At 33.1% G+C, this 17630-nt stretch overlaps 1 protein-coding gene across 1 annotated transcript; it reads left to right on the top strand.

The window, feature by feature from the left end:
- The first annotated feature begins 5867 nt into the window (after positions 1–5867).
- On the top strand, positions 5868–12892 carry LOC128190577 (cartilage matrix protein-like). Its single transcript, XM_052862670.1, has 9 exons — positions 5868–6041; positions 6249–6273; positions 7799–8380; positions 8500–8556; positions 10067–10120; positions 10207–10761; positions 10845–10877; positions 11026–11583; positions 12168–12892. The coding sequence occupies exons 1-9, from the start codon at positions 5991–5993 to the stop codon at positions 12173–12175; spliced, it is 1923 nt and encodes a 640-aa protein (XP_052718630.1). The 5' UTR covers positions 5868–5990; the 3' UTR covers positions 12176–12892.
- The last annotated feature ends 4738 nt before the right edge of the window (positions 12893–17630 follow it).

The following is a 17630-nucleotide window of genomic DNA, read 5'->3' as shown; positions in this document are numbered from 1 at the left end:
CGCGTTTGTATAACCTATACAGCGTTTCTGAACACGGAGGATTAGCCAGAGTTTGATGACTTGATTAACTTTAGTTGATAATTCCTGTTTGTATTATGTGTTCCTTTGTCAAATTTACTTATCGACAAAAATAATGTAGTCCTCACTATCACTCACTTTGCATTGATAACAAGAGAAAATCTGATAAATATTTGATGTAAGTAAACATCAGCAAAAAATATTTTGTTTTAGCGTTTTAGATATGATGCATTTTAGGTATTGTTCTGCAATGTGCGGTTTTTTAATACCTGCATGAACATCAAAGAAAGCATTTTAGTTTTTAATTTGATTTCCATTTTGAGAGTTTGGTGAGGTTCGTTAAATCCGTAATTTTGTTATATTTATATTCCTAAATTTTCGATATTTTAATCAAAGAATGTCAAGATTTATTTTTAAATCTATTTGATATAGTAAAAATATTTTTGCCCAAATGTTAATGGCTTCATGGAAAGCGCCCCTCACTTCAAGGAGAGTCAGTTTCACATGATTCCGCTGGGACAGATAATGCTGAAGAATAGTGATATTCTTAATATATCAACGATACAGATTTTGTAAAGTTTTAGAAGATATTGAATTTGATTAGCAATTTTGTGATAACCGACAATACAAGGACCCTTATAACGTCAACCGCAAAGAAAGAACGATTTTGGAAGTAGTTGAGGATGAAACGTTCGTTATCATGCTTTATGTTTTGACTACTAAACTTCAGAAAAGAGAACGTACATTTCGTTTGAATGATGTACCCATATTAAACTTCATATATAAATACCTTTATATTTACAGAATAAAATGTCCATTGTTGATGGATGAGACTGAGATCAAACTACATACCTTTTGAGGTGTTCAATCTTACAATCTTAAATTGGCATTGCTTCTGTTTCGGGTTTGCCATCCGTTTTATTGATAATCGGGGGTTTTTTTGCCATACATTCTATTTGACCAACCTGAAAGCATTTCAATCCATTATTTTTTAAATTGATTTATTTGTCAAATATTTATAGAACATGAAATGTTTTACATGATGTTTAATCATTTAAAATAAAAAAACTAAGCATTTAAAAAAGTTTTAAGGTCAGCTTCTAAAACTAAACATTTATTACTTAATGGATAACAAATAGTATAATGTAAAGAATCGTTAAATGATACTTAGTTTTGGAAAGGGTTGCTAGTGTGTTTTTTTTGACTCGCTCTTTGTCTGTAATAGCCCCAATGCGTATTGTAGATTAGGAAGTGTAACACTTTCAAATCAACACAAATAAAATCACCATTTTAGGAGACAAAATCTACATTTGATTGTAGACAATTTTTGTGTTATTTCTTTAATTTTATCCGTCAATTTTATTTCACGATTGTATGTTATGTTCATTCGAAGAAATTAATCCATACAACTTAGTTGGGTTTTTTTTTATAACGGAACAAGAAATTGTCTAACGACATACAAAAGAATTAATAGGCATTATTCATTTTTAAAAACATGTCTCCTCGAGTTAGCATACATGAGCGTGTGTGTGTGCGTGTATGAATATGTGCCAGCACCTTCGCCGTAGCTCAAAAGTCTTGGTTCAAGTGCAGAAGGAAATAAGCAATTCCACTCCATCAAAATGATAGCAATCATATCCACCATTTCTGATGTTGATGTTTGTGTTTTACGATACTTCTTACAATAGTATATTTAATTGATCGACAACAAAAGCTTGAACTTATTTGAAAACGTATTTCTTGACTGCTACTAATAACAACCTAATCAAAATAGTTTAGAATTTATGGAGGGTCTTCCTTGAAATTGTGTGTGTTTTTATAAATTTGTTAGTAATTTGGTGAAGCCAATAGCGACACAATGCATTTCAATAATTAATTTAAAGGAGGGGATCCATGTTATTAATGACATGGGTGTATAACACTGATACCTTCCTTTCAATCGTTTGCAGAGAGAGTATAAAATGATAGACAAAGAAATGACTCACGTAGTCATGCAATCCCTAGAAATATAAACTTCAATATAATTTATCTTTTGGGATGTCAATGTTTGGACAGGATAAGTGATAATGTATTTGTGTTTGCACATCATAGGCAAATGTTCGAGGTTTTCTTTGCCATGGGAACCCCATATTTATTCACGTAAGTTTAATGACATTGAAAAAGCTATCATTAGACAATGGTAACCACCAAATGAAACATCGACCAATAACACAAAATCTTTCTTATTAACCCATGATTTGTAAAATTGTTTTTCATTTGTTTATAATACTTTTCAAAATATCCTGCATAGAACTTTTGCAGGATTTGCTACACACTGGATTGATCGGTCCGGACCTTGATAAAATCACCCTTTAAAGGGGCATGGGCACGATTTTGATCTAATTCTTTTTTCTGTTTTTATTATCTACAATGCTTTAGGAATGCATTTCCAATGACCAAATAAAATCGGAGAGTCAGTAGTGAAGTTATAAGCAGGATACAGGGCTCACAATTCTTTGTCATGTAAACAAAGCCCGTGCCCTGTTTTCGTTTACATCAGTTCAATATACCGGTAAAAGTTCTTATTCAAGCTGATCTTTTAATCTTCTTATTCATTTTAAGCATAAACAAATAGATTTTAAAGTTTACCACATTCATTTTCGGTCTAAACCTGGATTTCCACTTCAACGTTCAAAATGCAAGTAAAGCAATGAATTGTAAGCTCTGTAACTTGCTTATATCTCAACGAATGACACTTAAATTTTGGTTGCCTATTTAAAATGCCTTACTGAAGCATTGTAAACATTAAAATCGGGAAAATAATTTTTGACCATAATCGTGACCATGCCCCTTTAAAACAGTAAAACATTTAATTGCTGCTATTATTATTCATCAAATTACCTAAGATAGTATGTTTAATGATTTCGTCCACTCACTCTTTTGTTTGTGTATTTTTACCAATCTTATGATAAATCATAATAAATATCAAAGTACTGAAGTACTGAGGGGAGTTGATTTTATCGATTATCGTTTATTCAAAATCAACGATATGTGATTTTGCATTGCAAGTAGTATCAGTAATCGAAATATTTCTGAGAAATTGTATGGATCCAGGCAAGATTGAACTCTTGTCTTGTTCAACCAAACGCTCGGCTGTCTCCGTTTATCTCCGACAAGCAAGAGAGACTCTGTTTTGTCGGATATTAATGGATCAAGACAGCCAAGCGTCTGGTTGAACGAGACTACATTGAACGCTAGCGTAGGAATACATACTTCTTTAAAAAATATCTAAACTGTTTGTACAATTTAAAATATTATAATTTTCGTGGTATTAATAAATGAGTTTATCTTGAAAAACAATGCTTCAGAATACACAGCATCGAATTTATCGATTATTTTCAAGAACTAAGTGTTGTCAGCGGTATTGATTTGTGCTTAGGTCCAAACACTGTTTCATTTTCGCTTTGCCCGAGTAAGTGCATAGGAGAGTTGATTAAAATCAACTCCCAAAAATCTTTTCACATCGCTTACATTAAAAGAAAAAAGTATGCACATGAATTGATTTGCATATTACGTGTTGTATAATTACGCTGTGTGTTTTGCTTAAGGTTTAGCACATCAGATATGATAGCATCAAGCACTTCATATCGTTCATCACCTCTAACAAATATTTCACGGTAGATAAAGAAAACGGACCTTGTCTTCATGTTTTTCATTCAAAAGGTTAAAAGTTTAGACACGTAACAACTCGTTTTAAAGGGTTACTTTCCTTGATCTATTTCCTCTAAAGATGTAACTTGAAATTGTTATAACGTTTTGATGTAAAGATTAGATTATATTGTTAGCTTGATAAATAAAGAGGTATCCAATGTCTAGACGATAGACTTTGATATAAATACTTCTAAAACGACGTAGGTTGTTAATTGTTTGAGATAACCCTCTATGAAGTTTATAGGGCGCACTAAGGTTTGATTCGTAAGTACGTAAGGCTTTGGACTGTTAGAACTAATTCAAAATCGTGGTTTCTTTTTTAACAATATATTGTTAAAATACTAGTATCCCGTTTTGCGATATGAACAATAGTAATAGAAAACAAATTATTTACACCAAACTTTTTTTCATTTTCCATAGGCATGCTTATTTTTATGCTTATAATACCAACAAAAGACACTAATACAAGTTTAAATCAATAATTGGATTGTCAGATTCCATGACCTTTATTGTAAACCATGATTCAATTTTTTAAAAACCAGTCTATGTCTTCGTGATGTTTTATTTGTTGTTGTGTCTAGTGATTATGAGCAATTAACTGAACTTTTTATAGACGCATTTTTTCCGAGTCAGACCAATTGTATATTATGTAAAGTCGGTTTGAATTAATGTCAGTTTGGGAAAAAACACCAAAAACACCACAAAAAATCAATGCTTTTGAGCATAGAAAAAAATTGCAAAAAGTGAAGATTCCCGCCGTTCAGATTGAACCATACAGGAGACAGAGGATCCACACAGTTCACCCATCTATAATCTAGTTGGCTGTCCAACTGTAATCGAAGATTAAACAAGTGAACACTGATGCGTCTTAATTTCAAAACCAATACTTTTGATTACTTCAAATCGTAAAGTAACCAAAATACCCAACAATTTCTAAAAATATTTTTAGATGAGGAAAGTTGTGTATTCCAACATATTAATGCTTTGTCATGTGCAAGCCATTCCCCTCCTTCCCCCTGGAAACGGTTAAAACATTCACAGTCAAATATATTATCCCGCAAATGGTGCAAATTCTCAAAATCTATGCTTTTACATTTAAATTTATTTGTAAATGTAAATACGTAGTGATTTCGACCCCATTGTAGTCCTTTTGTGTACCATCTATTGTTGGCCATAATTGACTTAATAGAGCCTGAAACACTATCAAGTTCCCAGATAAAATACCCACTGCACATGAAGTTAGTTTGATTCATTAATCCCTACAAGTTACAAATAATAACACATTCTTTATACTGTCCCTACTTTTGTAGCAATAAATTATCATCACCTGATTACATAGCTTATGTCTCTCAGCTTATAATAGATCATATCTTGATCAGTATTGTGAGATATAGCACCCATCATCAAAAATTGAAATGCCTTCTGTCACATTTTAAAGAGCTGCTAGAGCAGTCTCAATTTGAATAAATTCATACTCAATGATACAATCAATGTAAAAGTTTTATTTCAGTCGCCCTTTCTCTCGTTTTTCATTGTAAGCGTTTCAATGGATGCGTAAATACTACAAAGAGGGTGTTTATTTTGCAACATTTAAAACTTCAAATTCACTGCATAGGAAAAGGTACAAAAATATGTGTATTTATCCAAGCATATATATTCTAATATTGAGATGATATGACGATATTCTTCAAACAAGTATCTTACAAATTTTTTTTTTTCGCAATAGTGCTTGTATGAATCATAAAAGAATAATTGCATGGTTAGATAGTGGTGGAACTGTAATCTTTTTTTTTTTTAATTGATATGACACTGGGGATCAGAATCCCAATCATTCTGAGCATGCATGGTAAACAAATAACTTAATATATAGGGGGAGATTTATTAGCGGTTCATCAGCCTGTTTTTTGGAGGCAGAAGGACAACATAAAAATAGAAAACTGAGTAATCGGTGTAGAATTGATGTACATAATGGTTGGTGTGGGAGTTGCATCATCTCACACAGAAACCTTTTAAAATTCAAGAGCCCCCATATACATTATACCTGCCCTCCTGTCGAAAATGGTAATTTTATCAAATATTTTGCCAATGACAACAAAGTAGGGTCTTTACGATAATTGCAGAGGTTGTTATTATGTAACTGGTAAGGCAGGTTCCCAAAGACCGCCCACTTTACCGAAATTTCTTAAGGATGTCTATTTAAACCAATTCACGCATTGTCGGTTTTTGATAACAAAACTAGCGGTCTTTACTTTTGCAACATTGTCACTTGATTTAATGCCAGGATGGAGTTTGGAATTAGACACATTATCTTAGCAATGGTGACCTTTCAATTGGTATGTATTTTTTTCTCGCATATGTGAAAATAAAATGTCGAATTTTTTATGATTATACATGTAATTTTAATCTTTATCAATTGCATTTTATGAATTAATAGTTCTATTTTTAAACATAAAAATAATTAATCTGTATTATTCAAAAATCTTGCAAAATATTTTAAATTACATTTTACAAAGGCTATACTTTGTTTGACTTCTTTTTAGGGAACAATTGCGCAAAGACTAAACGGTAGGTTCCATGTTTCTTTCCCTTCGTTTTTTGTATCTTAATCAAAGGGGCATGGTCACAATTTCGGTCAAAAACTTTTTTTCCGATTTTAATGTTTACAATACTTAGTAAGGCATTTCAAATAGGCAACCAAAATTTGACTGACATTCGTTGAGTTATAAGCGAGTTACAGAGCTTACAATTCTTTGCTTTGTAAACAAAGCCTTTGCTGTTGAGGTGAGAATTCCAGTGTTTTACCTAAAATAAATGTGGTAAACTTTAAGAACTGTTTTTTATGCTTAAAATGAATAAGATGAATAAGAAAATAGACAAACAAGCTTGAAAAAGATTTTTGGTATATGATTTGGTAAATTGAACTTATGTAAACAAAAATAGGGCACGAGCTTTGTTTACATAACAAAGAAATGTGAGCCCTGTAACTCTCAAATTTCATTTAGTAATGCATATCTATAGCATTGTAAATAATAAAAACAGAAAAAAGAAGAAAAAAGAAAAGAATCGTGACTATGACCCTTTGATAGCTTTATAAGAGGATAGTTGTTCACGTTCAGACCTGCTTTAAAGCTAAAATGTAAAGAATCACACTTCTCAATAAAAGAGATTATAAATAATACTTTGTTTTGATTTGGTTTATAAAATTCAGCAACATCGATGTTTTTAAAAGATTATTTTAACAATGAACAACATTTCATTCAATTCCATCGACTCTTTTTGTAGCGAGATACTTAATATATTGTATATCCGATTACCTCTTTCCATCCTATCCTTTTGTAAATATTTTCATTCAAAGACATAACCCAGAAGTCTATCTAATGGTCCTCCGGGCATTCTTTAAATAATTGGAGAAAATGTCTTTTTGCAAAATTCTTAAGCAGTAAGAGTGCTATAAAACTGATTTGTTTATGGCTCAAGATGCAGTTAAATAAGTACTTCTATTGTCTGTGTCTTATCGAATACAGCAATACAAAGAGGGTTGCTCGGTTCTCCTTTAACTACCCCCTCCTCTGCTTTCAGTAAAAAGGAATTTCGATTGACAAGTGACATCATTAAATCAAGAGGTTAACTGGTAAACAAACGCAGGTTCTTCTTGAAACAGCTTCCATTTACAAACGATTCTATAAACAAACTCACAGATAAGCCTGCCCTGCAAATCTCGTTTTTTTTAATTTTATTTCGTCTTCAATGTAATTACATTCAAAGTGTTGCCCAGAACTTTATATTGCTTTAATTTTCTCATTTAGTCTTGCGTGCGGTTTGGCAAGCTACACTTATGTCTTAATTAAATATACATTTTGGTGTGTAGCTGTGATATGCTACGCTACCTAAACTTGACCTTGTGATAACATCAACAAACAAACAATCACAATAGTTCACGGTCAAGAAGTTTTGGTCGCTGACCATAAAAAATCAAACTACAAAGATAATTCCATTATACTCATATTTACAGAGATTTTTTTCCTCAAAATTTACTTAAATGCATAGTTTTCGTCAGGATTTTTTTAAACGTTTTTGTTGCATTTTTCAGTGAACGAATATTACTGTGGTAACAAACCTGCTGATGTTGTCTTTCTGTTGGATTCTTCAAACAGCATTTGGGGACCACATTTCCGTACACAGTTACAATTTGTCAAAGATGTCGTGTCCATGTTTCAAGTCGATGTGAATCATACAAGGATAGGTATTGTAACCTATGGGTCGAGAGTTCGGCGAGAGTTCTACCTTAACGAATTCCTTACGAAACCGGGTGTTTTGTCGGCTATTGACAGAATTCGACAAATGCAGGGATATGCAACCCATACACACAGAGCCATAAAGTTCATGAGACAAACTATGTTTACGACCGAAAAAGGAGCAAGGGCCGATGTGGCTAAGATTGGCATTATTCTTACAGATGGACAATCAAGTAATATGTTGTTGACCGTATGGGAGGCATCAAAATCCAAAAAAGACAATGTCAATATATTTGCAATTGGGATCGGATCAAAAATTAACACACGGGAACTGCGATTGATGGCAAGTCGACCTACTCATGAACACTTTTTCAAAGTGACAGACTTCCACGCACTTCAGAACATTAAAGATATGTTAGCTGTCAGAACCTGTAGAGGTAAAGTGTCATCAACAATAAGTGGCTGTTCAGTTTTCTATAAATATATGTACCTTTATATCGGCAGCAAATTGCTCAAACAGAAATATGTGTAACCAAAGTTATCTCTTCTTTTGCAGTTACTATAAAACCTACACCATCAACGACAACGACAACAACAACGACTCCCACAACAAGTATGGATGTTATATTGTCTTTAAAACGTGTCTATTTCATATTTGCGTTGCCACTTCTAATGCGTTAGTGAAAAAGGGTCTAATTATTTACATTGATTAGAAATACTTTTTAAAATATAACCTCAGGAAGTCTATCAACCTTATCCAGAAACTTTGAAATTGATTTATTCAATGAAATATGCTGTCTTCAATACAGTTTTGTATTGTTTTGTTTCGTTATCAAAAAGAGCTGCTCGCAGATTTTGAGAAGATGTACTGCAGTGAACGTAACATGAACATTACATATAGCGTGTCGTGCATTTTAGACATCGAGCCAGAACGTTTATACGGATGGTGTTTTTATCAATTCAAGACATTGATGCAAGGCATTTCGATGGTTGCAGTTTTTATTAATTTGTAAACGACTGCACTTATTCCCACTTTATCATTTTTTCCTATGTAATCAGATGGAATCTATATCTTGCTAGAAATGTTAGATACATATCCTGCAAAGTAATATGCAGATTTATATTTAGAAACTGGTCAATTACTGTAGAATTACGGAATTCTTCTTATTCAGTCAATGCACTGAATAATACCTTGACAATCATGTCATACAAAGATATACACCAGTCTGTTTAATGAACAATACACTGTCTGGCATTATTACATAAACATTTTATATCAGGAGAGGGGAGATAAAACAGTATGAGATGCATTAATAACAAATTAACAAATATCCTCTTTCTTCTTCAGTGGTCGTCTCAAGCATTTTTCACCGTAGACGTAATCAACATAATTATACGTACCCGACAACCAGACATCTTAATGATATCAATGTTTTGGGGTTTTTTCTAACCCTTGAAGTCATGCTTTGTAATAAATAAACTTCTGACCCAATGTGTTCTAAAGAAGGTAATTACAGTATAGGATTACGACAGTTTAAAAACTGTGTATATCTAGTCCTACAATTTGCAAACAAACCTTCAATTTAATTTCACTTTTAATTACTTTCATCTTTAGATAATTCACCCGAGATTCCGTTCAGTAATGCATGTCTCTCAGAAAATACAGGCTCGTATTACAGAGCTTGATAAAGAAAACATTGTTTACTTGGTATTATATATACCTTCAGAATGTTACAACTACAACTGAAAGAAAAAAATGGATTAAAACATCGGCACTATAAGATGGCTTGATGTTCGTGGTCATTTTTAGACAAGTTTTATCTTCTGGAGAAAGGAGCTCTGTATAGAGATTTAGAACAATTTTCAAATTAAAAGCTAAATTGTATGATTTTATTTTTTACTCTATTATAGTTTGAAATATTATGTCTATAAATTTTAGGTGATCTGAATGGTATTTTGTTGATCAGATAGCTCAATGTACTTGTTCCATGTTATGTCAACGATCATTAGGATGCCAATATACAGCAAGTCAGAAACAGCGTAACGTATATACTGGCATATATACCGAGAATGCTTAGTAAATTAAATCTATGCAATGCATTTACAAGAATATTTCTTTGTAGCTACCACTACCCCGACCACCACCACAACATCATTGCTGGAAGTAGCAAACAGAGGTAATTCAATCGCATGTCTTGAAATTGAATAACATCTTGCTATTTAATAAAAATCGTGAATTTGACTTCATTTTTTTTTTATTCAGTATGCGAAAATGGCGTTAGCGACGTCATCTTTGCACTCGACTCTACAACGTCTGTGTCGGACGAAGATTTCGAAAATCAAATGACTTTTGCTAAAGAGATCGTTAACACTCTGAATGTTAAAAAAAATGGAACCAGGGTCGGCGCCGTCCTTTACAGTGACCAGGTGGTGAACGCTTTGGATATGAATGACATGTACGATCGCAATGACGTTATTGCAACCTTGGAGAAAACCAAACGAACGGCGGGAAATAACAGACTGGACTTGGCAATTAAGCATATACGTACCAAGAGTTTCCGAAGAGGGCTAGCGAGAAAACACTCCGCCCAGCTTGCTATTGTTATTACAGGGTCACCAGTGATGTTTGATAAGTTTGCAAAACAGGAAGCTGATAGGGCTAAAGAGTCGGACATTGTCGTAATTCCTATTGGAGTAGGACAAGCTGCTGTCGAAGAAGTGAAATCGTTATCGGGATCGTCGGGAAAGTTTTATACTGTCCCGTCTTTTAGTCAGTTACCCTCTCTCATAGCCGAGGTCGCCATAGAAGCATGCAGAGGTAAAAGGTCAAATCTTGGTATCTGACTTTTTTTCAAAAGTGTTCCTACAGATTACATTTTAATGGTTAATTATTAATTGTAGTTCCTGTTGCCGAAAAGTCGATCCAGGATCAAGGTACGTATTGGTATAACCACGTGAAAATGAAAGTCAAATCCTTACTTTTATTTCTTTAATGATTAATTACGTTTTGCGTATCGATTTCAGATTATTTTTTATTCGTTTTCATTTTAATCATTAATACACGCCGTTGGACTGTTTTCAGCCTGTGGCTCTCGGCAAGAAGCAGATATTATGTTTATGCTGGACAGTATCAACGCCGGTCGAAAGAACACGAAAAGAGCTTTAGCTTTAATAAGGGACCTCACCAACGAGCTTGATGTTGCCCCTGATAAAATACAGGTCGGACTGATGTCTGCCGAGTGTCATGAGGATACCACAGGGTTCTTACTGAATTCAAACAAAAATAAGAACGAAGTTAATGATGCGTTATCAAAAACGAAAAGCGTCGATTTTTCGGCGCTACTGAAACGGATGAGACATGGTGCCTTTAGTCAGAACCACGGAGGACGACGGCACGCTAAGAAAGTGGCCGTGCTCGTAATTGACGGAAGTCTTGAGGAGCCACTGCGCGCGCTGACGGAAGCACAGCGCGCGAAACTTCATGGAGTTGAGGTTATTGTAGTCCAGGTTGGAGAAGAAAAACCACAGGATGAGGTGTTGATGATGTGTGATGCCCCCGCTAAAGAAACTTTTTTCAAAGTATCAGATTACAGCGAGCTTCCTGCAATCAAACAGAAAATATGGGACAGTTTATGTGACGGTAAGACCATCTTCTCAAATCAAGGGTTTCTGATTAAACTTCTCTTTTCACAAACCTTTAATAGATTTATTTTAAAACAATTGGGCTAAATAAACAACGTGACTATTCATGTGTTTAAAAAGCTTTATCAAAAAGGACATTAGAAATCATTGATGGAGCACTGTTTTGCCTGTATAATTTACCCGAAAACAAGCGGGCAGCACTCATAAACTAATGATTCCCCATTCATATATAAAGTTATACTATTTACACAAATATAGCTTTCTATTGAATATTCGTTAAATCTAATTTAATGTATGCGTATTCTTATTGGGGCGGCCTTTTTTGTTTCTAAACCAAAATGATTTCAATGAGCTGATGGTCGTGTTGGTAAATAACTAAATATGTTCTCATCATTAAAGAAAATCGGGAGATAGGTGGCGCTATCGTCAGTCCGAAAGCTTTTGAAGTGAGGAGTGTATCAGAAACCCTTGTTATGGAAAGATTCAATGAGAAATGCAAAGGTGCATTTTCAAAGTGTGTTTCGAATATGTATCATGTATTTAAAGAAGTAAACTTAAATTAATTAAAATTATATGTTTCAGAACTTTGATTTCCAATCATGTCTTGTATATAAAGAACAAGACACGCAATTGAAGGAACGATAACCCGATACAGCGTTACCTTACAGTATCTGTCCAAAAATGGGTTTGATGAAAAGATGTGTAAAGGCAGGCCGTCGAAAGCTGGATAAAACGAGAACTTTCTTTACCAAACTTTTGTAATGTTTGGAAACGAGTCTGTCGTTTTAATAATCTTAAAGCATAGTCGAGAACAAAATTTTCAAAGCGAGTTTTAGAAACCGGACATAAGTATACACTAGCAGGTCCGATGACCTCCATATCTCAAAGCACTTAATGGTTCAAAGTGTAGTCATAATAATTGTTCAAAGAATAAACTGCAGTGCTGTAACTACTTATAGTCTTTACATATAAGGGGGTATTATAACAGTGTCATAGCGGGTATAAGACATATATTGTTTGCATACATAAATATACTGATATATGACATGAATTTTACAATCAAAGTGAAGTAGTGCTGCATTGTATATTTGCAATGTTACTGTTGGTTTTCTGTGTTCATGTTCCAAATATTTTGTACCTTATACTATTTTTTATATTTGTTCATATTTTCTAAAATGTTGTTTATTGCTTTTATTAAACATAATATGTTTATCAATAAAACATAATCTCTTAAACGTTGAGTTGAAATGGATTTCAATCTAGAAAGTTTGAATAAAAGATTTCGTAGAAGAAATTAATAAGAGGCATATAATAATATATAAACGAGGTCTGTGTTTTTAAAGTTCTTAGAACAGTAGAGGGCTATCTGTAACATTCATGGTCACTGTTGGCGCACAGTGCCAATTGTTGCTGGGGTTGAGATTATTCGAATTTTTCTGACATGTTTTTATTCTTAATTAAAATTTGCAATATACAGGTTTTATTTATGAAATAAATATGTAAAAAAGGGCAGTATCTTCCTTGTAAGAATCGACCACATGAATTTACTGTCATTTTGCGTTCTGTGAACCTCCTTTGGAAAAAAAAACAGATACTTCCTAAACACATGAGGCGTGTCTTTAAGCTGAACATTGGCAAGTATGATGTTAGGATTACGTAATTCAAAGAAAAAGAAGCACATAAATTAATTAGATTTATGTCAGTTGTCTATAAATGATTTTTATTAAAAAATTTACTTTTCCCGAATTTTGCTTGTTTTCACATTCTTGTAGCGATGGTCCGTGAAATCTAGAATTATAAAGTTCGATGTGACTCACTTTGATTTTAATTAATGGCTTCAAAGAAGGAAAAATATGTACACAAAACATAATGTTAGGTGTTATCTCTTTTTTCATCGACTGATGTCGGATCTTAGGTTTTGTTGGTGATATAATTACTGATATAATAATAGATCATATCTAATATCAGGATTAATGAAACGGAGGTAGGAAAAAACTACAAAATGGATTTGATTCCCTAACCTATTACAATTTCGATTTGAGATTTGATCTGAATGACCCCCACCCCCGAACAAACTCATTAGGAAGAACTTGATAAACTGTGTTGATTTGTATGGTTCATTTTATCAAATTATTGTACGTAACAGTTGTTATTTTTACAACACAGACATGTACAATATAATTTTACTCCTTCATACTAGAGCATTTTCTACAAATGGATATAACAATGGTGGTGTGCTCCATGTTATAGGAACGAACGGAATACCATGAAATAATAATGAGGTTACCAGACTGTCGCCGTCAGGATCTGGGGCTTACCATGGAAGATAATCATGATGATATTGAAGCAAAAAAACCTTGGCACGTCTATAAATAACACAGAACAGTATGCGAGGATGAATGGATTCAATGCCAACAATCCCAGATTACCGTCTATAATGTATGTAATATCATATTTGCCAAGATTCCATGTTTTTTACATTTTATTGCACACACCTGCAGGAAACATCGAAATTTTATGAATCGTGACAGGATTAACTACTTGTTCTCCTCTTCTTAGAGCCAAAGATTGCATGTCCATCTGGTATCTATTAAATTTTATGTTGTGTTTTGTACAGAAGCTGATGTACAGAGCATTTCAAAGATGTTCTCATTATTTGAAGGCATTATATAATAATAATAAAATGTTGCTATTAGCGAGGTTATCAATTTCTAATTGTGTTAAATGATTATGTAAATAAAAAAAGGTTAATAAGCTTAAGGGTGCATCTTAACTGAAGAAGAAACTAGGTTTACCAACTTCTTTCAAATACCATGCACATCTATTCTGGTGGCGCAGATTTTCCTGATTTTTAGATGGGGTTATTATCTGGATTTTTCCGGTTCGATAAATCCTTATCAATGTTTTGTTACATTTTAAAACCCCAAAATATATTAAGTATTTAAAATAACAAAGTGAATATGCATGCTATTCACTTTTAATGTAAAAGTCAACCAAAAGGAAAGCATTACGAGTATCAAACAAAACATAATAGAAACCAAATCGGGGGTTAACAGATGTTTTAATCATATGTAAAAATATGACGAACATAAAAATGATGTGTTATTATATTTAATATAAATGATAAATATTTGAGTTTTTTGTCAAAATGATTTTCCACAGATATTTACGATATGGATTTTCGCCGACTTTTAAAATGTCCTTTTTAAAAAAATATTACCGGTAATCTAAAAGGAAATCTTAACATGGTGTCATTCCAGTCCTTTAAAATTGAAATAATTTATCTAGTATTTATTTTACTTTTACGTTTTCTAGAAACCATACAGGCAACAAGCAGAGTACGTAGAAATACTCGTAGAATTTAGTGTTCCTGTCTATAACATGTATTTGACATGGAATATTGCACCATTGTCGAGATTACCTATCGCAGTACGTCTAGTAGTCAGTGCTTTAAGGTCACGTTACCATATAGCTCGCTTTTCACAAAAAGGCTTAACCTTTAGGAACTAGTTGATATGCCTGACGGTATTTGATATATACATGATCTGATGCTTTTACATGAGTGTGATATGATTCACTGGCTTTTACCTTAAAAACAAAACATATGCTTCTCTATCTAGTAGACCTATCTTTTTGGGGGTACACGTGTACGTAATCCGACCTAGTATGGGCCTAAATGGTGATATAAGGCCAAGGGTAAGCTCATATGATATAGACCTTATTTGTGCAAATAAAATCGTAGTCGTTTTATCGTTTGAATGACCCACGTAGTTATCTTGAATTTTTTAGAGTTGTATTTTGAAATTAGACTCTGGTACTTGAAAAATAATTGTATTGTATTGTATTGTATTGTATTGTATGAATATTCGATCTTTTCCATTTGTATTGTATGATTTGCCATATCAATGCGTCCGATCGCCTGTGTGTGACTTTAGAGCGATCGGACGCATTGGCAACACCTTCTTTAAGAATATGAACAAAAACTGTTTATAATGTAGTTGTTCTTTTTTTGTAGTTTCTTAAGTAGTTTTAGTAGTAGCGCTAGATTTTGTTCTCTTTGTTTTTACCCATGTAATTTATTTCTTTTGTCCTGAAGAAGGCACTGGTTGTCCCGAAAATTTGACAATATCTATTGTTCTTGACGTTAGCCATTTTTAGTGCTTTATATATACATGTATATAACACCCAAAACTGTGTGATGTATATTAAAAGCTTCAAAACTAAGAGAGATTTTGATATGTTTAAACCATATAGTTACGATGATTGTCCCTTTCCATATCGTTAGTTTTTAGTCCCCTACCGGTTTCACCGGAGGGGACTATACATGTAGCTTTCCTCTGCGTCCGTCAGTCCGTCCGTCCGTCTGTCTGTCTGTCCCACTTCAGTTTTCCACATTTTTTTTTATGCGTTTGAGGAATAATATGAAATTTGCTGAACAGCTTCAAAATGTCAAACTACAGATCAAGTTTACACTTTTGTAGCGTCTGATTGATATATTTTTGAGAAAAATTATTTTTTATATTCCTATTTATAATGTTCGGGTTCGTTATCGGGTTCAGTGTGTATTGAATAAACGAAGAAAGTATGAAGTCAGTTATAAAATCGTAATAAGTTCGGTAAAATAGTGTCAAGCATTGTGTCGTAAATTTAATCGACAGGGTTTTTTTTGTATTATTACAATAGGGTTCGTTATCGGGTTTCTCTGTTGATTTGGGGCCGAGAAGACGGTAATAAATGATATTCTGCATAACAGTGCATTGTTTTCACAAATGTCTACCAGCAATTACTTAATGGACTTGGCGGAATTACAGGAGATAAAATAAAGAGTATTATTTTACCAATTTTTATATATCAACTATGTAGTTTGAATTTCCTCTGTTCTTTTATCTCTGATTAAAGCATTACATCTCGTTTATAATAGTTTTGAAATAAATGTATGCTTCGAAACTTTCATAGAATAATAATAGAGAGGTTAAGCATTTGAACGTGTACGTGTACGAGTACGTGTAATTAGGGGAATCCCCTAGTTAAATGTGTATTACGTCATAATTTTTGCATACCGCGTAAATCTACAAGTTGTACAAAACGTGTAGAATCAAAAGTACACGAAGGTGAAAACTTGTAGCATTTTAAAATAAAAATATGGACTTAATGTTTATCAAGCATTATTTTATTTAAAGCAGACGATAAATTGAGGACGACTGTGCTTTGGTTTCATCAAATTTAGAGAATAGTTTCATTAACAGTGAGAGTAAACTGCACATGTTGAAAATATTAAATCCAATGATTTTACACGTTTGCTTACACGTATAGATTATTAAACGTACCCCGAATTTTGGTACGTGTACGTGTAAACATACTTGTAGCTCCACACGTACCCGTAGACATACGCGTTCAAATGCTTAACCTCCTCAATATTAAGCGGTAGGGAACGTGTATTGCTTATGCAATACTCTCAGAATGCGTGTTTGATATGCCATTTTTATGATAATTGTCACATATTATCAAATTGTGGAAATCTCCGATGTTTACCTGTTTATTGTATCATTGTGTATCTACGAGTCACGTGACTCTTTCGGTAAATAAAGAACACTATACTGTGGTTTCATCAATATTCGTTGAACACCAATTTTCGTGGATTTCGTTGTTAAGTTGATCCATACAATCAAATGTTCATTGAAGTGCAATTTCTATTAACATTTTGTATTGATAATGTCGTTGGCCACGAATTTGTGTATCCTTTAAAATGTGATTTTCACTTTATCCACAAAAATTGATATCCTTGAATATTAATGAAACCACAGTAATGCACATCATCATACAACTTTTTTTAAATACCTCATAGATGACCAGATATTGGCAAATAGCTGCTATGAAACATCGCAATGCACTCTACACCCACGTATCCTATCGCTATGTTTGTACATGTATTAATTATGACTGGAATTCGATTAAAGTGGGTATGGGACATCTGTCGATATTAAAGTGGATAAAAGTACATCATAATCAAAAATACTTTTATCATTTTATAATTTTCAAATTTGA

The sequence above is a fragment of the Crassostrea angulata genome, chromosome 6, assembly GCF_025612915.1.
Source record: "Crassostrea angulata isolate pt1a10 chromosome 6, ASM2561291v2, whole genome shotgun sequence".
NCBI lineage: Eukaryota > Metazoa > Mollusca > Bivalvia > Ostreida > Ostreidae > Magallana > Magallana angulata.
This window is presented reverse-complemented; position numbering and strand designations above follow the sequence as displayed.